Genomic DNA, 24,853 nt, shown 5'->3' with positions numbered 1-24,853 from the left:
AGACATTTTTTTAAGTTCTCATATTATCTGTTTAATGATGTGTTTCTATGTGGTGAGTAATGTCTTACATTCTTGCCAAGAATATTTTGAAAGGAGTTTGTTAAAAGTATGTGGGCTAAATCACTTTTGGTATATCACTGCTAATGGTGTCATTCGCACGTTGTGAAACACAGCTCCAGTTTAATTTTGCCAAAAAAATTAGGTCATGGCAAAATACCACACTAAAACTGCAGGGAGATGGGGATGAGGGTAAAGCAAACGAAGACACCAATTCTTGTTTGTAAAGCATGATAGGGATTGGACAAAACAGGGTAGTAAGACTGAGCCCTTTTAAACAGATACTTTTTTCATGGTGTGTGTGTATTAATTCCAGTTCAGTATAAATGAATTAACTTAAAATTGGGTTAACTGGCTGCTCTGGTACCTGGGTAGTGCCCTTACTCTCAAGTTAACCTAATTGTACGGAGACGCCCTTGTTTTCTGACTTCATACACAAACCATCGTGATTATTATATTTCAACCTACCTTTTTGTTTTTCCAGTCAGGAAAAGGGGCTTAATGCAAATTAAGCCTTTGATGAGAAGGCACTTAATTTATAATTATTATTGTTGTTATTATTAACATTAAATCACGGGAATGGCTTTGTTGGAAGTTACCCGCCAGGACCTGCAAATCTATTGCGGTGACACACGCCCCAACTCTCCTTACCCAGGAGTGAGTGGTCCTTGGCTGGGGCGCTTTGAGCCACTGCGCTGGCTGAGCACCGAGGAAGGTGCGTCCCCGCTCCTCCCAGACCCACGCGCTGGGCTGTTGGAAAGCGAGGCGGGACAGTCATTGTTCTCCCAGGCCTGAGGAAAAGTGCCCGGGCTACCACCACCTCTCATTTTCGGGCGAAACTAACCCCACCTACCGCTCTCTGGGCTTGGGATGGTTCTCCACAGCGCAACCTTCCCCTTCCTAGAGTGGGACGCCCAGCGAACACACCCAAAGTCACCTTTGCGCGCTCCTCTGGAGCCGGCTCGGCACACAGCGCACCCCAGCGGCCGCCTTGGCTTCCTTCTAGTCCTGGCCACTAGGCTTCCGGAGAGCTCGCCAGTCGCCGCCGCGGCCGCCTCGGAATCTTGGGACTCGAGAGACTGCAAGAGCCAGTCTCAGCCAGACCCCAGGGAAAGCGCGGGGCTGCTGCACCCCGCCACACCTGGGAGCGGTGAGGACCGGGAGAGGCGGGGTGCGGCAGGAGGGTGGCCCGGTGCCTGAGCAGCTTCGCCGAAAGCCGGCCGGACTGGAGCAGGGCGAACGGGGAGGGTCTAGAGGCAGAGTCCAGCTCCTCCAGGGGAGGGACCCCAGCTGGGGTGGAAAACCGGCACCAGCAAGCTGCAGAGACGCGCCGCGCTGATCATGGAGCGGAGCGGCCCCGGCTCCGCGCGGCCGCAGCAGCAGTGGGACCAGGACTCGGTCGAAGCGTGGCTGGACGATCACTGGGACTTTACCTTCTCTTACTTTGTTAGGAAAGGCACCAGGTAAGAAGAGGACCCACGGAAGACCCTGCCGGGGCATGGAGCGTGACCTGGGGCTGATCTCTCTCCCCTATTGAATTTTCCCCTTCGTTAACCATTAAACCGTCTCCACTCTCAGGCCCTTTGCTTTTGAAGTAGGGCCATGATCCTGTTACGGTGTAGAGACCTCGACTTTAAGGCGAGTACAGTCGAAAAACCGTCGGATTCGATCCAACTTGCTCACAAAGTTCAAATACAAAAATGAACGTGCCGACCTCCCCCCCATACACACACACACACACACACACACACACACACACACACACGCTGGCAGTCCTGGTATTCCCTGGGAGCAAGATTATTTTCATATATCTGCGCTCACGGGCCTTCCTCTAGCCCTTCTCTAGCCTCCTTGTTCCCCTAAATCTCCTTAGCGAAACCAAAACAGTTTTTAAGCCCCTTCCCTGCAGCTCCGGAAGCACCGTTTCCAACGCGTTCCCTGTGGCTCCGCTCCTCCCCCGTCCCTCTTCGCCCCGGCCCTGGCGGGGCGGGGAAGCCCGGGTAGGGGCGAGACCACGAAGAAGCCCAAAGGCAGCAACATGCCGGAACCTTCCCAAAGTGAGTGCTGTCGCCTTTTGCCCCCTTCCAGTCCCCTGGTTGTCCCGCGCTCCCCCTTTCCTTCGCTTTTGCGCGCAAGGCGGCGCCGCCGAACGGGCTCCGCGGAGGGGTTCGTGGCGTGCACACAAAGGGCGGTGGGGAGGCGCGACGGGGAGCGGACCCCGGCGGGTGACAGGTCCCGCGGCCCGAGGCGACCCCAGAGGCCAGCTCTTCCTGGTCCGGAGCCAAGCGCTGGGGCGGCTGCTGCGGAGGGCGGGGAGGAGGGAGCCTGTCCTTTGGGAGGCGGCTGCGCAGCGAGCAGTCGGGGCGCGCGTGGGAAACGCTCGCGGGAGACTTGGAGAGGAATTGAGGCTGAAGCCTAGGGGCTCGGAGGGTGGAACGGAGAGTGCGTGGCAGGCGGGTGCTCCGAAGCCGGAGGAGTTGGTGCGAAGCCGGGGCGCGGGCAAGGCTGCTGCGCTCGGACTCGGGCTGACTCCCAGACGCACCCCTTTGGAGAAGGGGCCCGAACCTCACCGTCGCCGGCTCCCGGCAGCGGCCTTCGGGCAGCTGACGCTGGCCGCCTCGCCGGGAGGGAGACGCACGCGGGGCGGTGATGGTGAAGGGGCCGGCCGGGGCTGGGCGCTGGGCTCCCACTCGCCGGCGCACCGCTGCGACTCGGCCGGGCGCTCCCAGCCAGGGGGCGGCGCCGTGCGAGGCAAACGGGCGGCGGCGGGCTGTGGCGCGACCGCGGGGGCGGTAGGGGAGCCGGCTTCGAGTCAACGGCCTCACCTGGGCACGTCGTCGCCCCCCGGCGCCTCCTGGAGTCCAGGGTCCGCCGAGGCCGCCTGATCTGCACCTCCAACTCACCACGTTTGCTATGTTGCCTTTTGGGGACAAAACAAGGTACTTCCTTCAGCATCCCCCCGTCTTTCCCACTTTCCCCGGGGGCGCGGTGGGGGCCGGGTGCTGGGGGGTGGCACCCGGGTCACACCGGCGGGGCGACGCTTCACTGAAAATGGACTCTATGAGATTTTTGTCTTCCTTTACTTTCCTGTGGATGTAATACTTCGAGGTCTTAGATGGGGCTCTTTTTAACTCCGCGTCTCCTAACGAACGTTCAGAGTTGGTGTCGATTTGATCACTTTCGGGCGTTTTTAATAGAGGCGGTGGCTTCGGCGCAAATCTTCTCTCTTCTCTTTAATTACTCCGCCCTCCTTTTAAAATACTCTTCGCCGCTTTCGCCTTCTATCAAAATCCTAAATCTGGAGCGACCAGAGGATAAACCCTGAATGGAAAGTGGCTTCTTTTCGAAGAGGACTTTTCTGCGAGTTTGGGGTGAGGCACTAAAACCATGTAGGTCTGTAATTATCGATTGCTGGGAGCCAACAGGTTTTAGAGGTCACCTTCTCCGAGGCCATCTGTCCCCGGTTTGCTTTCACCCTTGCGCACTTCCACTCTTCCGCCCTTAATGAACTATAGCGCATAGAATGGGGAATGGGCAGGAGAACTGGGCTGATATTTTAAATGTGTAGGGGGATGTTCTTTAGAGATGTTCTTCAGGCAGATTATTAAGAAAGAACAAAATTACTTATTTTAAAATCAGCGTAAATGTCCTTTATCTTTTTTTTTCTTTTCTCCTCTCCCTTTGAAGACATAAACTTGGGATTGTTTGGCGGTAGGTTTTAACTCATACATAAAAACACTTCACTTTGACAGCCTGCCAAAACTTTGAGTTACTTTTTTTTGGAAAATAAATTGAATGAGTTAAGTTACATTTCTTTTCACATTACTTTTTTTCCCAAGTAGCATAGGATTAAAATCCCAGTTCTCAAAAGTACACTGCTTAGTGTAAAATTTAGACCATCTGAGACTCTATTAAAGGCTTTTTTCTTCAGTTAGGGTTTTTATATTACAGTTGATGTTGACAAGAGGCTGAACCCTTTCTGTGATATATATGTGTGTGTGTATAATCTTGAGAGAAGAGTTTATGTTGAGTGTAAGCCGGAAAATGAAAGTGTAAGACATTAAAGAGTAGGGCAGGCCCTCAATTTTAGGAGTTACAAGGCGCTGAAAGTTGTCAGTGTGAAGAATATAATCTAAGTCTTATGCGTAGCCAGAGGTTTTTTAAGAAACAGTATTCCAGTTTGGGCTTATATTTGATGGCATTAACTGGAGACTTAAAATAAGAATGAGAGATTGGGCACTAGTTGATTATAAAAAGGCCAACCTGCTGAACACGGTGTGATTCACATGGTTGTGATCAATCTCATTACAGACACCTTAACTTTACAGCTAAGTCGTTTGTTTGTTTGTTTGCTTTAACAAGAAGATCACATTACTTTGCTTTTTTCCCTTTTGTTACACACTGTAAAAAATGAATACTGTATGTGATTCAGGAAACCCATGCAACAGAATAGCTCTGTAGAGGCATTTGGTGAGTTTTAAGATTTTAAATAAATTTGGATTCACTGAGATTGGCCATCTGTGCCTGTAAACAGTCTCATTGATAGAACTATTTCTACCTTATTTGATTTAATTGTTGTTTGACATTCATGCATGCTTCTCTATTCTCTCCTCAGACTGAATGGTCTGCATTCAATAGTAGTCACTGAATAGAAGGAAGGTTCTGGCACTAAACTTTCATTTAAACACCTGTGAATTTTGGTTGACCTTGAAAGCAATTATTGCTGCTATATTACATTGTTTCCTATAATTATCTTCAAATACAGAGCTAAGCACCTCCTTAAAAGCTATAGCTTGCAGCACACAAATAGATGCTTTTCAGCAATCAAAACCTGTTTAAGCGAATTTTGAGAGTGTCAGTTGAACAATTTGTAACTGAATCTATAGGCACAAAAATTACTTTGAGACTAGTAACTAAAACCTATGGAAAACCTCCACCCTCGCTATCATAGAAAACTTTGCAGTCCTACGAGTTTGAGATGCTGTGTTCATTAAGGGCTTTAATGCTCGTGCATTCACAGATGAAGCCTTTCTGCTGCTAATGCCACTTTAACAGCTGTTGTTATTCTTGACAGCTTATTAGAATAACTTACCTTTCATTAGTTACTAATCAGCTCTGTGATTGTGCACGATGTTTTAGATCATTTAGAATTGTAGGGGTAATATGATTGACTTTTTATTGCTTTGTTTTGTGCTAGACAAAAGCTTGAGAATATTTGGCATATACTGGAAATAGGAGATACTAAGTGAGGACAACTTTTTATGACCACTTGGATCAAAGTCCAGAAACAGAAGTTTTACACTCGCATGTAGTTTTTTATGATAGACCTTTTATTTGACGCTGCAAAGCTGTGGTGAATTAGTTGATGTTCCAGGTCCTGAGTTTGGGATTCTTTCTTTCTCTCTTTCTTTCTTTCTCTCTTTTCTTTCTTTCTCTTTCTTTCTATCTTTCTTTCTTTCTTTCTTTCTTTCTTTCTTTCTTTCTTTCTTTCTTTCTTTCTTTCTTTCTTTCTCTTTCTTTTTCTTTCTTTCTTTCTTTTCGTATTTTTTTCTCATCTCTAAAAGCTGTAACTTTTTTTTTGCAAGATATTATCTTAAAGTCAGATGATAAGTATAAAATAAATATTGCTATTCAATCGTAAAAATGATTGTTTCTATGATCATATAGGAATATAAACTCACAATTTTCAGACACGGTTTGTTAAGCATATTTTGTTAAGCAGTCACTAGTGTTGAAGATAATAAAATCCTGTGGGTATTGACTCAGTCTGGCTTTGATATTATTTCTAATATTTTCATTATGGTAATTCTGGTGTAATAATGTCCTTTTATCCTTGTATTGCTTATAACCAGGGTCCTTATAGCCAGCTTGAAGGTAACTTTTAGTGCCCTAAAAGTACTCATGTGGATTGAATTTGGATAGGATTGAATCTGGAAGAATCTGTAGGAGCCCCTGAAATGATGTTTCTCATTGCTCTTCTATCACTAGTGTTCTCAAGGTTTCATATTCAGTTCCATTTTTAAAGCCCCCAATACAAGATCATGATTCCTAAAACTGTGGTACAACTAATGCATTGCAATTAGTCATTCAAAATAAATCTATTTGCTTAGTATAACACTTAAATAGGCTTGTGGTACAATTCAGTAACTTTTTTTTCAGTTTGTGATCTGAAGATCTATTGGAATTGCCAATATTTTCTTAATATTGTCTTCAGTACCTAAAGATGAGCAGTTTTTAGCATTTTGATTATGTTGTGCAACAAAATTTCCTTTTTAAATAGTTCCACCTAAAAAAATGACTTGAGTCTGGTCTCTGATATCATTTCTTTTAAAATATTTGAAAGTGCTTTCAAGTTGTATGGGTAAAGTTTGTACCTTCACCCTTATCTGATTACAGAGAGTATGTCTTACTAAGTTGCTTCCCTTCCTCCAGATTTGAAAACATGAATTAACTTAAAACTGCTTGAACTTCCTGCTACATTTTAATAATGCTTGGGAAAGAGTTCTTTCATACTTGAAAAGGCTTAAACAAAAAGTGTTTGGTATTTATTAGTTTGTCCCCCAAATATTTTTCAAACTAACAGTTTATTAAACCTGTAACTGTTGTGTTGAGTTAGATTTTTTTCTTTGTTCTCAGGGCTAATTGTAGGATAAAAATTCTTCTTAGGATAAAAACGTTTGGTAAGGACTGCAGGGCAATTAAATAAATCACTGAGTTGATTGATATTGGAGGGTTGAAAAATGACTAATTTTTGAGTTTAGAATGCAGACTAGCTACTGACTTTGCAGGACTTCCTGTGAGATTACTTTAGCTGGACAGATGTAGATTCAGTTGACCAATGTTATAGCTGATTGATGTGGCCTTGGAAATATCTGTTAAATCAGGTTCTCAGTAAAAAAAAAAAAAAAGTGCCTGTGAATTACAACCTAAGAATAAAAACTGAAGAAAGTCTTTCCATGTGAGTCATTCATTTGATATTTAGCTCTGTAATCTTATTTACCGACTTGGTATTCTCATTTTATTTTGAATCATATTTTTTTTCATGGTGTGAGTGCTTTATTCATTTTCTCTAACTGGTAGGAATTTATACTTATTGCGAACTAAATATTTAAGGCAGGTAAAGAAAACAGTGTTAAGTTCATAAGAATCATTCTGATGAATATTCTAAAAAGCTTTAAAAAAGCCATACATATGGAGATATATATATATATATATATATATATATATATATATATATATATGGAGATATATATATCCATGTGCCCCGTTTGTAGTTTGTAGTGAACATGCTTTATAAAGTCTTAGGTGCCATTGTTAGCTTCTGTGTTCTTTGAGACCTTTCTCTTGATTCTGAGTTGTAAAGTAAGATTAACTTTTTGCAAATTGTCTTCTCTGAATAATTTTATTACATCTAAATTTGGGAGAGAAAAATCCCTACCTGATATCATATCCCTGGTAATAATTATTTTAAAAAAATCATCACTTCTACTTTCTGTTGAATAAGTATAGTGAGGTCATAAGAAAAGATCCTGATTTTTTTTTTTCCTTGTAACATCTTTATTGGAGTATAATTGCTTTACAGTGGTGTGTTAGTTTCTGCTTTATAACAAAGTGAATCAGCTATACATATACAGATCCTAATTTTTTAAGCTGATGAAATAATTAAAACACACACACAGGATCTTTGAACTTTAGAGTTGGAGGAGATCATGTAGTCCAGTGTCTTTCAAATTTAAGTAATGTTCCCCTGTTAAAGAAAGACATTCTTATTGATACCCAGTATCTTAGTTAAAAAGCTTTTGGTCACAAGTGACAAAAACTCAACTTGAACTCATACATAATTAACTCACATGATTGACGTTCCTGGAGATTGGTTTGGGTGTGAAATAATCTTGTCAACATTCTTTTTGTCTGTATGTCTGTCTAATCAATCTGTCTTCCTTCCTTCCTTCCTTCCTTCCTTCCTTCCTTCCTTCCTTCCTTCCTTCCTTCCTTCCCTCCCTCCCTCCCTCCCTCCATCCGTCCTTTTGGCCCTACGCTGCATTGGCTTTATTCTCCGGTAGGCTTTCTTGGTGAGCTGGAAAAGTTTCTTCTTGGCAAGGTTATGTGGGTCTTAAATTTCTCATGTTTGAAAAGTACCTTCTTATCCATATCAGCCCTCTCAAAATTATTTGGCCTTGCTTGCATCACTTGCCTGCTCTGGGCCAGTCATTGTGTCCAGAAGAATAAGGTTGTCTCACTACTTTGTTGGGCAGGTAACCCATAGTGTGATATGTTAGTGGGGGGGAGGGGGAGGGGAATTCCCAAAAGAAAGTGATGTGAGTGCATCCACAAGTTCCAGATATCTGCCATACCTAGTATTGACTTTCTCTTATTTTAATGTGAGTTATATGAGGAATTCTTAAGAGTAGGTATAATTTAATCATAGCATTTATACAACTGTAATACCAAAATAAATGTATAAGTTAATTATGAATAAAATGACAAAACTCTAGCCAAATGCAAATTGACCACATTCATTAAATCATCCTTGTAGAGTGAATGTGGCCCTGATTGGGATGCAGGGGGGTCTGGTGAGGTCAGCTTGCCTTTGCTATAGTTGCCTTGTGATGATTCATTTCTCCCACTGGGTCTCTCATAACAATCATGAAACTTTTAGTCCTATAGCACAATACACCAGCTTTTGGTTTTTATTTGGCTTGAAAGCACATTTACATATTAAATCTACCTCTTTTATTTTCTCTTTATCCCAGAACCATTGGGCGGCAGTGTGATTGTAAATACAAATATAAACTTGACTGCTAAAATTGCAGGATAGTATTTGATTATAAGGTGGTCATCCCAGTAATTTAAAGTATACATCTTTTACTTTTTTTTTTTGGTTTTAATTGTCATTAGTGTGAAAACGCAAAATTGAAGCATTTCCATAGAGAAACTACAGATCTTCAAAACATAATTGCTCTGGACTCTCAGGGCTTCTCATACCTCATATTCGGCCATGCCAATCTAGTCCAATCTTTCCCATCTCTAAGCTGCTAAACAAATCGGTTTACATATTTACAGCATAGATTTTGGTTATTAGGTTTTCTTTCAGATGCAAGTAAGTTTTCCTTTAAGGAACATTTTCCATACGTGTGATTGTGAATGCATGGCAAATTACAAAACATGTCTCTTCCAACTCTTGGTCAAATTTGAATGTAAAACCATGTGAAGCAGTTCTGCATTTTATTTATATTTGGTCCCAGTAAGCTTCTCAGATGTTTTCATAGCTGGAGAAAACTTGGGAACATTAAATAACTTTAGACAGCATTTGTTTCTAATCCATGCCAGAAGCAAGGGAACTACTCACTGTAACATCAGAGTAGAGATTATTGGAGGAATCACTTGGAGGTGTCCCAGATAGCCCGTTTCATTTGATACACTGTTATCGTAGGTTAATCTTTTCTTCTTCTAAACTGTTGCTTTTTTTTCTTTTTTTTTTAAATTGAAGTATAGTTGATTTACAATGTTGTGTTAGTTTCAGGTTTACAGCAAAGTAATTAATCTTTTTCATATTCTTTTCCATTATAGTAAACCATTGTTTCTTAAAGGGGATGCTGTTTGGCTTTTGGTAGTGATACTTTTTGTTGTTGTGAGAAACTGTTCAGCGTATTGCAGGATGTTTAACATCCCTGGGCCCCAGACACTAAATGTCAGGAGCACCTGATTATTGTGACACACACTTCCAAATGTCCCCCAAAAGCTGGCACCACTACTTGGTTGGGAGCCACTGTTCTGAACTCTTTAAAATTTACTTCAATTTATGGTGGTTAAGGGCCCCAGATAGGACAGATTTAAGCTTCAACCCCAGAACTACCTCTTTCTTAAAAGTATGACCTTTAGGTACTTTAGGTACTTTATTTCTTTGCTTTCTCTGTAAAATGGGAATAATAGCATTTACTTCTAGGGTTCTTAAGAAATTTAAAGGAACTAATACATATTTCCTTATGTTTTATAGAGTGATTTTCAGTAGGTTACTATTTATTTTACCTTGAGAATCATCAGTACCTTAATTATAATTGCAAACTTTGAGAGTCATCCCCTTATTCTGATAAGTGGGAGTTAGAACAACAGAACAGGGATTTAATAGACTTTGTGTCCCTCTCATTTTTTAGACGAATTTTTATTAATGGTTTAAACGGAACCTTTTGTGGATTGTGTAAGGTACTGGAAAGGGAATTGGAATGGACCAGACCTCCCGACTGTGTCCCAAGCTTTGTGACTGGCCCAGGTTAATAAATCTTGGCTTTAAAATGGGAGGTAGGAGGGGGTGAGAAATCAAGGCAGAGAAATTCATAAATGAGTTTAAAAATCTCTTTCAGCTCTAAGCATTCTTGATTCTCACCAGAGGAGCAGAGTATCAACTTCTTAGATTGAATAGTTTTCTTTAAGTATTTTCCAAGTATGAGTGGTGGATCTAGGTCAAATTTTACAAACAACACAGCTAGAACTGTGTAAAATAAGGATCCAAGAGCAGGAGAAATATCTAACATTATATTTTATGTGAGTTATTTTTATGTTTTTCCTACAGATAAAGCACATTTCCATATAAATTATCAACCATCCCTTTTTAGACAGGAAACTAACACACTCTTTGTAATTCTGGTTTTAGTGGTTAATTCATATGAATGATGAAAAAAGCACTGGAGAGAAAGAGAAAGGGGTGCAGTTTTTTTTTTAATTTATTTATTAATTTTAAATTTTTTTAAAATTTTTTAAAAAAATTTTTTATTATTATTATATTTTAATCAGTCATCAATTTTATACACATCACTGTATACATGTCAATCCCAATCGCCCAATTCAGCACACCACCATCCCCACCCCACCGCAGTTTTCCCCCATTGGTGTCCATATGTTTGTTCTCTACATCTGTGTCTGAACTTCTGCCCTGCAAACTGGTTCATCTGTACCATTTTTCTATGTTCCACATACATGCGTTAATATACGATATTTGTTTTTCTCTTTCTGACTTACTTCACCCTGTATGACAATCTCTAGATCCCTCCACGTCTCAACAAATGACTCAATTTCTTTCCTTTTTATGGCTGAGTAATATTCCATTGTATATATGTACCACATCTTCTTTATCTATTCGTCTGTCGATGGGCATTTAGGTTGCTTCCATGACCTGGCTATTGTAAATAGTGCTGCAATGAACATTGGGGTGCACGTGTCTTTATGAATTACTGTTTTCTCTGGGTATATGCCCAGTAGTGGGATTGCTGGGTCATATGGTAATTCTATTTTTAGATTTTTAAGGAACCTCCATACTGTTCTCCATAGTGGCTGTATCAATTTACATTCCCACCAACAGTGCAAGAGGGTTCCCTTTTCTCCACACCCTCTCCAGCATTTGTTGTTTGTAGATTTTCTGCTGATGCCCATTCTAACTGGTGTGAGGTGATACCTCATTGTAGTTTTGATTTGCATTTCTCTAATAATTAGTGATGTTGAGCATCTTTTCATGTGCTTCTTGGCCATCTGTATGTCTTCTTTGGAGAAATGTCTATTTAGGTCTTCTGCCCATTTTTGGATTGGGTTGTTTGTTTCTTTAATATTGAGCTGCATGAGCTATTTATATATTTTGGAGATTAATCCTTTGTCCGTTGATTCGTTTGCAAATATTTTCTTCCATTCTGAGGGTTGTCTTTTCATCTTGTTTATGGTTTCCTTTGCTGTGCAAAAGCTTTGAAGTTTCATTAGGTCCCATTTGTTTATTTTTGTTTTTATTTCCATTACTCTGGGAGGTGGATCAAAAAAGATCTTGCTGTGACTTATGTCAAAGAGTGTTCTTCCTATGTTTTCTTCTAAGAGTTTTATAGTGTCTGGTCTTACATTTAGGTCTTGAATCCATTTTGAGTTTATTTTTGTGTATGGTGTTAGGGAGTATTCTAATTTCATTCTTTTACATGTAGCTGTCCAGTTTTCCCAGCACTACTTATTGAAGAGACTGTCTTTTCTCCATTGTATATCTTTGCCTCCTTTGTCATAGATTAGTTGACCATAGGTGCGTGGGTTTATCTCTGGGCTTTCTATCCTGTTCCATTGATCTATGTTTCTGTTTTTGTGCCAGTACTATATTGTCTTGATTACTGTAGCTTTGTAGTATAGTCTGAAGTCAGGGAGTCTGATTCCTCCAGCTCCGTTTTTTTCCCTCAAGACTGCTTTGGCTATTCGGGGTCTTTTGTGTCTCCATACAAATTTTAAGATGATTTGTTCTAGTTCCATAAAAAATGCCATTGGTAATTTGATAGGGATTGCATTGAATCTGTAGATTGCTTTGGGTAGTATAGTCATTTTCACAATATTGATTCTTCCAATCCAAGAACATGGTATATCTATCCATCTGTTGGTATCATCTTTAATTTCTTTCATCAGTGTCATAGTTTTCTGCATACAGGTCTTTTGTCTCCATAGGTAGGTTTATTCCTAGATATTTTATTCTTTTTGTTGCAATGGTAAATGGGAGTGTTTCCATAATTTCTCTTTCAGATTTTTCATCATTAGTGTATAGGAATGCAAGAGATTTCTGTGCATTAATTTTGTATCCTGCAACTTTACCAAATTCATTGATTAGCTCCAGTAGTTTTCTGGTGGCAGTTTTAGGATTCTCTATGTATAGTATCATGTCATCTGCAAACAGTGACAGTTTTACTTCTTCTTTTCCAATTTGTATTCCTTTTATTTCTTTTTCTTCTCTGATTGCTGTGGCTAAAACTTCCAAAACTATGTTGAATAGTAGTGGTGAGAGTGGGCAACCTTGTCTCGTTCCTGATCTTAGAGGAAATGCTTTCATTTTTTCACCATTGAGAATGATGTTTGCTGTGGGTTTGTCGTATATGGCCTTTATTATGTTGAGGTAGGTTCCCTCTATGCCCACTTTCTGGAGAGTTTTTATCAGAAATGGGTGTTGAATTTTGTCAAAAGCTTTTTCTGCATCTACTGAGATGATCATATGGTTTTTCTCCTTCAATTTGTTAATATGGTATATCACATTGATTGATTTGCATATATTGAAGAATCCTTGTATCCCTGGGATAAATCCCACTTGATCGTTGTGTATGATCCTTTTAATGTGTTGTTGGATTCTGTTTGCTAGTATTTTGTTGAGGATTTTTGCATCTATATTCATCAGTGATATTGGTCTGTAATTTTCTTTTTTTGTAGTATCTTTGTCTGGTTTTGGTATCAGGGTGATGGTGGCCTCATAGAATGAGTTTGGGAGTGTTCCTTCCTCTGCAATTTTTTGGAAGAGTTTGAGAAGGATGGGTGTTAGCTCTTCTCTAAATGTTTGATAGAATTCACCTGTGAAGCCATCTGGTCCTGGACTTCTGTTTGTTGGAAGATTTTTAATCACAGTTTCAATTTCATTACTTGTGATTGGTCTGTTCATATTTTCTGTTTCTTCCTGGTTCAGTCTTGGAAGGTTATACCTTTCTAAGAATTTGTCCATTTCTTCCAGGTTGTCCATTTTATTGGCATAGAGTTGCTTGTAGTTAATTAATTAATTATTTATTTATTTATTATATTTTTAAATTAATTAATTAATTTATTTATTTTTAGCTGTGTTGGGTCTTCGTTTCTGTGCGAGGGCTTTCTCTAGTTGTGGCAAGCGGGGACCACTCTTCATCGCGGTGCACGGACTTCTCACTCTCGCGGCCTCTCTTGTTGCAGAGCACAGGCTCCAGACGCGCAGGCTCAGTAGTTGTGGCTCACGGGCCTAGTTGCTCCGCGGCATGTGGGATCTTCCCAGACCAGGGCTCGAACTCCCCTGCATTGGCAGGCAGATTCTCAACCACTGCACCACCAGGGAAGCCTGGGGTGAAGTTTTAATAGGAGACTTAAAAAACACGGTCATGCATTGTGTTTTGTGGATCATTCAGGGCCTGCAAATTTTTCCTCTGTTTTGTTTGAGGCACTCTGCAAATCTCCCCAAATGTTACTGTTCCAGGGTAACCTCCTTGAGACCCAGGCATCAACCTACTTACAGAATTCCCCCAAGTAAGCCCCCTTGGGTAGGAACTAAAATGGATCAACTTTAATCCCCAGATCTCTTGTAGCAGAGTGTTGAAGCATTGTTTTATCAAGTATTAAAATCATTCTCCAGTTTAGAATTACGGTTATTATGAAATATTGCTATGGTTTTTATTTTAGATAATTAGTTGTATATCACATTTGTTGTCAAACAGTTTTATTATATCTGTGATATTTTGAAAAAATCGTCCCCCAAATTCTATAACTTATTTTTAAAAATTAAGTTCTGAGTAGTAATAGAAGGTGATTTTTCTCAACTACATGTTCAGCTCTTAATCTTTATGTGTTATTCAGAAAATTTGTCATATGTAAGTGTGGTTATTGGTCTAGGGAGTCTATGTTTTTTCAATTCTAATTTGAGAAAATACCAACATTAAAACAATTTTTTTTTGCACAAGTGTTTCTATAGAGAAATTTGTGCTTTTAAACTAGGAGCTTAAAAAGAAACAATGGCTAACATCTAGTTATTCTGTAGAAACCCATGAATAAATTCTTTTTATTTTTACAAAAAAATTAATTGCTTTTGAAAATATATTGCAGTTAATGTTCGATTAACTTGGGAATTCCCTGGTGGCCCAGTGTTTAGAACTCAGTGCTTTCACTGCCAAGGACCCAGGTTCAATTCCCAGTCTAGGAACTAAGATCTTGCAATCCATGTGGCACGGCCAAAAAAAAAAAATGTTCAATTAACTTAAAAACAGTAACTATCACATATTAAACACTGTGTACCAGACTCTATGCTATCACTCTATAGGCATGATTTCCCTTAATTTTCTTAAGAAGCCTATGAGGGTTAATGCCGTTATCTCCATCTTATAGAGAGAGTAAATAATGCACCTGAGGTCTTATCTTAGAAGCAGCTCTGGAGTTGAAGCCTAAGTCTTCCCATCTAGGGCCCTTACCCATCATTTTCTACTGAAGTTCAGTATCAATGTTAATGGAAGCAACGCAAAGACTCATAGATTTAATGTCATGAGGAATTTAACTCAGGAAGAGGCTAAAGTTTCTCCTAGGGCCTCTTAATGTGCAAGCACATTACTAAATGAGGTGCCTAGAGACTTTGCCCAAGTGGGTTTCATTTCCATATATTATTTTAGAGTATAAAAAGTAGGAACTCTCCAATAACATTTTAAAATAGAATGGCTGAAAGTTTAGGTACTGGACTGTTACAATTATATTTTTAGTATTAGAACACAAGTACCCTAAGTACAGTATATTTTCAAAGAATTTTTATCCTCTGATACATTATTTTAGGCAAGAGTACAAAGCACATTAAACTAGTTGCTCTACAAGTAGGTTTCATCTAATTATATTTTTAACTCATGAGAATTATTATGTTTACATCAGAATTTTTCACTGCTTCGTAAATTTTTCTTTTCCTTTTCCTTACTTTTCTAGATGCCAAGATATATTCTATCTAGACAAGGTATTTTAATTATTTTTCCCTTTCAAGGCATCTGGAATACTGAATACATATTTTAAGGTATTTGTCTTTTTAAGATTTGTTTTGTAAATGAGTGAACAGTTCAACTTTGGTAGAAATTAAAGTTATTGCTGCATGGAGCCCCTTTGGACACAGGCGTGTGTGTGTGTGTGTGTGTGTGTGTGTGTGTTTATCTCTTTTGCTAATCATATTTGAAATGTTATGTGAGAGCTTGCATCCCATATGCAATAAGTTTTGCATATCCTATTTAATACTTCTAGATAGTAGGCATTTGGAAGAAGCTGTGACTTGTTTAGATTAGTGGAAAATTTCTAGAACACAAACTATAAACCGTAGTTTTTCTTCCTGTGATAGGTAGTAATATTGAGTGAAAATGAGAAATTGCAAAAGGGGAAAAGTTTCATTCTTAACAGTATGTGTCATCATACAGTGACCTTCCATTTCTTTCAATGAATATCACTAATTAATTTGTAAAAATTTTGTAAAGTATGAGATGAAGTGTAGCTGATATACAAAAACTTAAACCTATTTAATATCCATTAAAAAGATATTATTGGTACCATTAAATTTAATCATTAACTTAATTGAATCTATCATTTTAAGAATGATACACTTTTCATCTTCTTTAATAATAGGAGCACACAGGGTGTGTGGTATGAAATATATAGCACTTTTTTTCTGCCATGTGTGTAATTTTGATGAGATAAACTCTTTTTTATAACCGTTATAAAAAATGACAACTCACCTTCCAGGCTTTCTACCCCACAGAATTCCTTCGATGTTTTTTTATCATTCACGAATGAATTTATTCATTCCATTCCTCTGTGTATTACTAAAGACCCCAAATGTCTGACAGTGGAAATGTCAAGCTCAGCCTTTTCCTGCAGCAGCTGCTAGAACCTGGCCGCCTGGCCTTTTGCATTTAGTTTTGTAGGGTGATCCACCCACATTGAAGCACTGTCTTGAAGAATGCAGTGCTGTTAGTGCTATAAAGAAGCCTCGTGAAATCAAAATATGTTAAATGTTATTCCTCATGACACTGATTTTTATATTAAATCATCATTGCATGGACAGTTTGAGCTGCAAGAGTCTTCAGTAAAGTGGAATATTAAGACAGTAAACTTCTGATTGGATTCATTGTTTTAAAAGACTTGAGATTTAAAACCCAAGTCACATGTATGATAAACTCATGACAAGTTTTTATCTTGGCTTTACTTCCTGGTGTCTAATTAATATCAATCTTTTGGGTTCTTTACTTGCTCAGTGTGGGAAAGGGTTCCTTAGTGAGCCCTGAGCAGCATCTGTGGTACCTACAAGTTTGAAACCACAGATGGTATTCACATTCATGTCACCTGAGAGGAATAACTCCCAACATTGATTTTGGTACCCTCCAGGGTTTCTCTAGTTATTTTAAGACATACTGTAAAAGTTTAAAAACAAAACTAAATTGAATTTACCCATTTTAAAAAGATATATAATACAACTCATTTATGAGGTAAGAAATTTTTTGTGTAATAAAATATGGAAGGAAATAACTGACTGGAGGATAATAAAACAGATTTTGGTGAGGAGAGAAGGAATGATTTGGATGGGATGTTAAACATCAGGATCTTGTCATCGATTATAAATTCTCGGCATTAATTTTTATTGTATTTCCCTTGGCCGTGGCTTTATTTCAAGGGTCCAGGGCCTATTGTTTTTCATTAACAGCCTTGTAAAAGTTAAATCAACTCAAAGACTTCAAGAGGGCCACTCTGCTTGTGATTGCAAGACAGTTAACAAGGACTTGCTTATACATGAAAGCAGAGTCTCTAAGTTATTAGCGCTTGGAGCAGAGGGTAAAATACCTTTGTGGAACTTGCATACATTTCATTCTTTCTGCTCAAATGGCTAGGATGTAACTTATGGAGAGTTATGATGTAACTCTTCTATTTAGGGGGAAAACTTAGTGGGATTCTTTAATAAATGACAATCTGCAGTATCTGCTTTGGACAAGGACTTTGAATGCTCAGGATGCACGTAGCCAGCCTATTTCCAAATGCTATTAGACCCACTCGGCCTGTGGACCCATACCACCTGGAACACAACCTCTTTCCCCCTCACTTTCTCTGATTCTCTTGTCTGAACTTTATGAGGAAATGAACAGCCATTGCTCTTTACCCCAGCCCTGTGTCTCCATTGGAATGAATACTAAGGGTCTAGGAGATAGTAACATCTTAAAAATATGGAAGAGATTTTGAAATGCTTCCACATGCATTTTCTTTTTCTTTTTTAAAAATTTTTATTTATTTATCTATTTATTTATTTTTGGCTGTGTTGAGTCTTCGTTGCTGCTCGCGGGCTTTTCTCTAGTTGCGTCGAGCAGGGGCTACTCTTCGTTGCAGTGTGCGGGCTTCCCATTGCGGTAGCTTCTCTTGTTGCAGAGCACAGGCTCTAGGCACGTGGGCTTCGGTAGTTGTGGTGCACGGGCTCAGTAGTTGTGGCTTGCGGGCTCTAGAGTGCAGGCTCAGTAGTTGTGGCGCACATGCTTAGTTGCTCCGCGGCATATGGGATCTTCCTGGACCAGGGCTCAAACCCATGTCCCCTGCGTTGGCAGGTGGACTCTTAACCACTGCACCACCAGGGAAGCCCCACATGCATTTTATAACTTGTCTCAAACATCAGCCCTGTGTGGTGAGTGAAGCAGTAAGAAGTCTTTCCCCTGTTTGAAAATGGAGAAGCTGAGGGGCAAAAGGAGATGACAGGAGTTGACCAAACTAATAATCATCACCTACTGGCCTACTGATAATGTAAGAAGTTGTGGGAGTCTTCATGACCTGTTCATACAGCTGCCCATTTTTATAATGAAGGACTTGTACTCTGGAGAAAACGACCTCCAGAGAAGTTGTGATTGGTTCAGCCTCACATCTGTGTATTCTTATAGTTGGAACTAGAGTTGTTTCCTGATGACCAGTTTGGTATTCTTGACTTTATACTCTGCTGAAGACAGTCAGCACCTTGCACTTCATGAAGAAGGTAGAACAGGCAGTATTTCCCCTATTATGTAGAGGATGAAATTGAAACTCAGAAGAAGAGAATTGTTTGCTACTGGTCACTAATCCCATTGGCAGCAAATGCTAGACTAATGATTGGAATTTTGGATTTATGGCTGAAAAACACAACTTCTCAGGGTGCTTTGTAAGTCCCAAGAATTTTTAGCAATTAGTCAACCTCCCTTTTATAAGTAGATTGCAGTTTTTTTTTTCTCTATTAAATATATGGTATGGTTTGGACAATAAAATGAAAAGGCTTGATTTAAGGAAGAATTTTATGCCACAAATTATTAATCCAAGAGCTTTCAAAAGGTTCAGTTATCATACACAGGATCACAATGTGGTACACAGGATCCTTCGTGCTCTTTCGATAATAAAATTAGTATTAGTGGTTTGATAGCCTGGAGCTCATTAGTATGCTCCATAGAACCTACCTTTTCTTTGTTGTCTATCTGCCAATAATTTCCGTTGGGAAAAACAACATCGAACGACTAGTGTGGCCAGCTAAAATACAGGACACCCCGTAAAATTTGAATTTTAGATTCTACTTATATTAAAAAATTATTCATTGTTTATCTGAAACTCAGTTTTAACTGGGTATCCAGTATTTTTATTTGCTAAATCTTGCAGCCCTGAGAATTACTCTTCTCTTGAACACATTTATTATACATTCTTTTCAGTGCATCATTTTAGGTTTATAAACCATGACCTGTTTTCAGAGAAACATAGGCATGGGATTCAGTTAGATTTTTTTCAGGACACAATCCTTAAGAACATTTGTTCTCTGAGTCCCTTGGGGCAGTGTTTTTACCTCAGTGGTTTAGTGTGCCGTCCTTTTACGATCTGGATGGAAAGAATTAAGTTAGAGAATGTGTATTATAAGTGATTTTATTCTCTCTATGCCTTGTGTGTTTAAATTTGATTTTTGACTCTTTCAGATGCAGCTAGACATTATGAAGTGTCTTCATGACAAACATTGATGTTCTGGGAACCTCTATAGTCTTACAGGCTGTAAGACTTGGAATAGGAGACCTAGATTTGATTCCTGATTTTGCTGCCAGCTAGCAGAATGTGTTTGGTTCAGCCATTTAATTTAGCTGCATAATTGAGAAAGTAGGATTGTTAGTGCCTGCCTCACCAGGTTTAAATAAAATGGTGCTTTTTTTCCTTCCAGTATCACTAATGTAAATACTTTTCAAAATATCATAGACTCAAGGAAGAGAAAGAAGGGAAAATAGAGATCCTGTCTCAGGCCATAGAAGTGATTTGCTCCAGTCAGAGCTACCAGCCAAGTTTCTTGAATCTCATCTGGCATATTTACCCTCGTATTTGACATGTTCATCTTTCCATCTTTCTTCATTCACATGCAGTTACGTATAACTTCATATGACAGCAAATTCAGTACGTGTATAAATTAACTTCTGGACACAATATAAGCTTCAGTTTAGGGAGGAGAGGTCTGGGCTTGCTCACTCCTGTATCCCTGGTGCCCAGCCTAGTTAGCGCCTGACACTCTCAAGGACCTTCATGAGACTAATCCATTCTAGAGAAAAAAGACACTTAAAAGTGAATCCAGTTAAAACCGAAAAATATCAGTGAAAAGGTTTTGATTGGAACTTTGTCTTGAAAAATGGAACCACAGGTTATGAAAGTAAATTTACCTTATTTTGGACTTAGTAAAATTTAGATTATAATGAAAACTCCAAGCTGATTTGTAAAATACACAATTTTCTGGCAAGACTATGCCATAAACCAATATCTTTACTTCTTATTTGACGTTTGCAGCAGGATCCTAAAGAGAGTCTTTTTCCCCAAATATAGGTTTGAAAAATTAATATTTGAAGATGTCATCAGTTTTTCCAGCAGCCCTTCTTAATCTAGAATGCAGTTATTTGAATAGAATTCTCTTTTCAGGTATTTGTTATGTCATGATCCTTGCTGTTTTTTTATTTTTTGATTGTTAGCTGTTTTCTTATTGAGCTTAACCCTTAATTATCAGTGGCTTTATGTAATATTAGAATAGTTCTCCAACATCACTTTGGTTTACTTCTAGAAATTCTGTATCTTACATAAGAGTTTAAATTTCAGTCTGCAGGTGATTTGTATTTGCAGAGATTGAAGTATTAAAAAACAATCAACAGGAGATGATAGATATTAGTCTTAGGAAGGACGGCCCACTTCATACAGCCACATAGTTCATGCACTGCAAAACGTCAAGGGAAGCCTGAAGGGAGAGAGGTGTGAGAGATGATTTAATTTTATTTACGGTTGGTTTATAAGTGATTGTTTTCATGTTATGATAACATATGTTTTCCATACACAGGGATATATCTACAGGGACTCAGATAATCAATAAGGTGGTCATGAGAAAACCCTTTCCCCATGACTGGTGATTAATAAAAATTGATGATTGAATCACTGAATATACCAGGTCTACTGTTCCTGTGTCATTTAATACTGAGTTCATCTCTCCAAGAGAATATCTAGAAATGAAACACTTGTGAGACTATTAAATATAATAATACAAAACACCTAACAAAGAATTTTTGGACACTGGCTCTGTTTAAGACATATATTAGGCCCTACAGGATATATGAGGGTAAATTAGCCATGGTCAGTTACGAGGCTTACATCCAAGGGGTGATGAACAGTGTTGATTTTCTGTAACAAATATATCAGCATTCACATTTTCAAAAGACTGTTGTCCCTTTTAATGCAGGTAATTTAGGAGTCTTCATTTATTTATTCATTCACTTCACTCAGATATTTATCAAGGACTTAGTATGTGACAGGCGTTTTCTAAGTACAGGAATGCAGTCGTGAAGAAGACAGACAAGTATGAAATTTATATCTCATCGGAGGAGGCAATAAGGCAACAGATGAATAAACCAGAAGAATAGATGATAGTAAGAATTCAGATAGCGTGGGGGGAGAACGTAATGTGTCGGCCCCACCTGAGGTGCAGTGATCAGGGAAGACCTGTCTGCACAGGAGATGAGGAAGCTGTGATCAGCCAGGTGCAGGTGAGGAGAGCTTTCCAGACTGGGAGCAGTCTGACGTGCTTAAGGAGCGTCAGGGAGGCATGGGTGAGAGGGCCTATGGTAAGGGATTGAAAGAGTTTGAGTTTTATTCTCAATTCAGTGAGAAGCCAAGTAGGGTAGTTAAGATGTTAAGGTTTACTTTGTTCGAAGACTACTCTGGCTACTGTGTGGAGAATGGATTGAAGGGAGGCTAGTATAATATCAGAGAGACCAGTTAAGGGGCTGTGGCCACAGTCCGAGGTGAGAGATGGTGGGGTTTGGACCAGGGAAGTGGTACAGGAGATAGAAATGAGCAGATTGGACTATAGGGTTTTAGAAGTCAAGGTGACAGGACTTGGCTGCTGGATTAGAAGAGAGAGTTGAAGGAAACAGAAATCCAGAGTAATTCCTACATGTTTGGTTGAGTAACTAAGGAGATGATGGTGCTACTTACTAATATGAAGAAACCTGGCAGGGAGTGAGGCTGGAGCAAGATGAAGGGTGGGGCATTAGGAATTCTGATTTCACCATGTTAAGGTGTCTGTTTAGACGTTCACATGGAGCTGTCAAGTAGGTGGTTGGATTAAAAAGTTGATCACCATTTTCCAATGAGAAGGTAAGAAATAAGATGAGGCTGTGTTTCAGGCTTGTAACTGAAATAGTTAAAATGCCTCTTTTTATATTGATTTGAGAACTTAAGTTGCATGTACATATTTTTAAATCACATGATGTGTTAATTTAAATGTATCGCTTTTTTCCTGTCTTACATTTTACAAGACAGTTTATTCAAATGCTTCCTGTACATTTTTCACATGCATGTCTGACATCAGTGTCTTTGGCACTACTACTGTGATTTTGGAGGTTATGTAAGCATTTCCCAAGGTATGTTCCCCTCATTTCTATCGAAGTTTTTGAGATACAGCATTATTTTAATATCAATGTATGTTCTCATCACTGGAAATTTTGTCTCAAGCCATGGCATGCATTTATAAAACATTAGGCAATTATATTTTAAAAGACTCTGTGCTAGAGGTATACACCGGAGATCTGTACAATATACTTACTGCATTGCTTTTTAAAAAACTTTTGTTTATTATTATTATTATTATTTTGGCCGTGGTGCATGGCATGCAGGATCTTAGTTCCCTGACCAGGGATCAAACCCGTGCCCCCGGCAGTGGGGACGCAGAGTCTTGACCACTGGACCACCAGGGAAGTCCCTACATAGGTTTTTAAAGAGAGCTTTAAAATTTATAACTATATCTAACACTTGGAATTATGAGGTAATCCTGATAATATCTGTGTTATCTTTTTTTGACCCATTTCATTCTAGACCAGTGCCATTTCAGGGTAATATATATTTACCAAACAATAGAGTGTTGTTCAAACTAAAATAATTAAGGGAACATTCTGTAAGTGAAAGACTTAGTAGAGACTCTGAAAAAAGGCTAACTCTTCTTTCCCCCTTCTGGATCTTCTTTTTTCACTTAATAAATTGTGGTGATTATTCATATCAGTATCCATGACCATTTTTAAATCTTTGTCTAGTGTTACATTTATAAATGTGCCATGATGTGTCTTCCAGGCTTCTGTTTGTGGTATTAGGTTTCTTCTTATCTTTGCTGTAACAAACAGTACCACAGTAAATAAATACCCTGGTACTTCCTTTGCCACATGTGTAAAATCTGTGCAACAAAGGATAAATGCATTTTAAAACTTGTTAGATATTGCCTACTTGCCCTCTGAAGAGGTGTTATCAATTTCTACTGCATCCAAAAGAATGAGAGAGTATCTGTATCCCTACACTCTCCAAAATAGTACACTGTCAGACTTTTTTATCCTGGCTCTTTGGTGAAATAATCAGTAAGTCATTGTAGAGTGGAGATTGCATTGCTCTTATAGGCCAGTTCTTTTAAATATCCTCAATGGTAGCAAGTTTTTGTCTTTTGAAAGTAAATTTGAGTTTTGGAAAAAGTCAAGTCTAATGCATAAGATATATATGAAGTTAGCCATTACTCTAGGTTTTTTGCGGTTTTATTTGCTTGTTTTGAGAGGAAGGCTCAGTGAAAAAGAAGATCTAACTTTCAGATAAAACTAATATTCTTATATGGCTTATGAAATTTTTTAGAAGTTAGTTTCAAAAGAAGAGTTCCAAAAATGTCTAAAGTAATGGCACCATCAATTGGCATAAGATTACAGCTGCCCAAGAGGAATTATTTGAATTGAACAACAATCATTTGGATGTATATGATCCGGTATATTTGTTTAAAAAAATCACCCACTGTGAAGGCTTTATCTCAGACAGGTTTCTTCATGGGATGGCACATTAACAACATAAATAATTTAAGTTTTCTCGGACTGAATTTTTTATACTAGTTATGCTTACTTTTTTGTTTTCCTCCTTTATATAAGGAATAGATAATCTAGAAGAAGAGATCATTTTTACCATTATCTGAACAAACATTATCAGGATTATATTAATGGAAATCTAGAATCTTTTTATTACATACCAGATCAAATTGTTTATATTTTTCATTTCCCTTTCTAAATCTAATGTATGTATAGCAATATAGATAACAATTATCTAAAATTAAGCATATTAGCTGGCCAAATTCAGATAAATTTTTAAAAATATTTAACTTCAGAACAAGTTGTGTGTTTTAAATAGCAAATTAATTTCCGTATCTGTGTTTTCCTAAGACTATTGTTAAATTTAGTGTCTTTTACTTTAATACAAATTGATTTTGAGAGGAGCAGACTTGACACTTGATGTATGGTAAATCAGACATCTGAAAATACATGTGTATAGGAGTCAGGCTTTATCAAAGTGTTCATTGAAGCACCTGTCCTCTACAGATTTTCAGAATAAAACTGTCTTAAATAAACCATCTTGTTTTTATTTTCTGTGACAGATCGAACCATTACTGCCTCAGTTTACCATGAGAGGATTTTTAGAAGCTTTCAGGGGTAGCAATATTTAAGGAGGGGTGTTCTTAAGTTTTTGTTTTTTTTTTTAAGATTTATTGATTGACTGATTGATTGCTATGTTGGGTCTTCGTTTCTGTGCTAGGACTTTCTCTAGTTGCGGCAAGCGGGGGCCACTCTTCATCGCGGTGTGCGGGCCTCTCACTATCGCGGCCTCTCTTGTTGCAGAGCACAGGCTCCAGACGCACAGGCTCAGTAGTTGTGGCTCACGGGCCTAGTTGCTCCGCGGCATGTGGGAT

At 38.9% G+C, this 24,853-nt stretch overlaps 1 protein-coding gene across 4 annotated transcripts in view; it reads left to right on the top strand.

Annotated features, from left to right (window-relative positions):
- The first annotated feature begins 1,098 nt into the window (after window positions 1-1,098).
- The window catches only part of PDE5A (phosphodiesterase 5A), a 149,218-nt gene continuing 125,463 nt past the window's right edge, over window positions 1,099-24,853 (top strand). Inside the window, exon 1 of one of the 4 annotated variants that reach the window (XM_036852451.1) lies at window positions 1,099-1,207. Coding sequence is in view for 2 of the 4 variants with exons in the window: in XM_036852448.1 (XP_036708343.1) it covers window positions 1,399-1,520 (122 nt within the window). In the remaining 2 variants the exon portion in view is untranslated. Of the gene's footprint in view, window positions 1,521-2,037; window positions 2,115-2,397; window positions 2,997-24,853 lie in introns of those variants that run through there. The other 3 variants (XM_036852448.1, XM_036852450.1, XM_036852449.1) reach the window with 3 other exon arrangements.

This window comes from Balaenoptera musculus, chromosome 5 (assembly GCF_009873245.2).
Source record: "Balaenoptera musculus isolate JJ_BM4_2016_0621 chromosome 5, mBalMus1.pri.v3, whole genome shotgun sequence".
Classification (NCBI taxonomy): domain Eukaryota; kingdom Metazoa; phylum Chordata; class Mammalia; order Artiodactyla; family Balaenopteridae; genus Balaenoptera; species Balaenoptera musculus.
The sequence above is the reverse complement of the archived record's forward strand: the minus strand, read 5'-3'. Positions and strand labels throughout refer to the sequence as shown.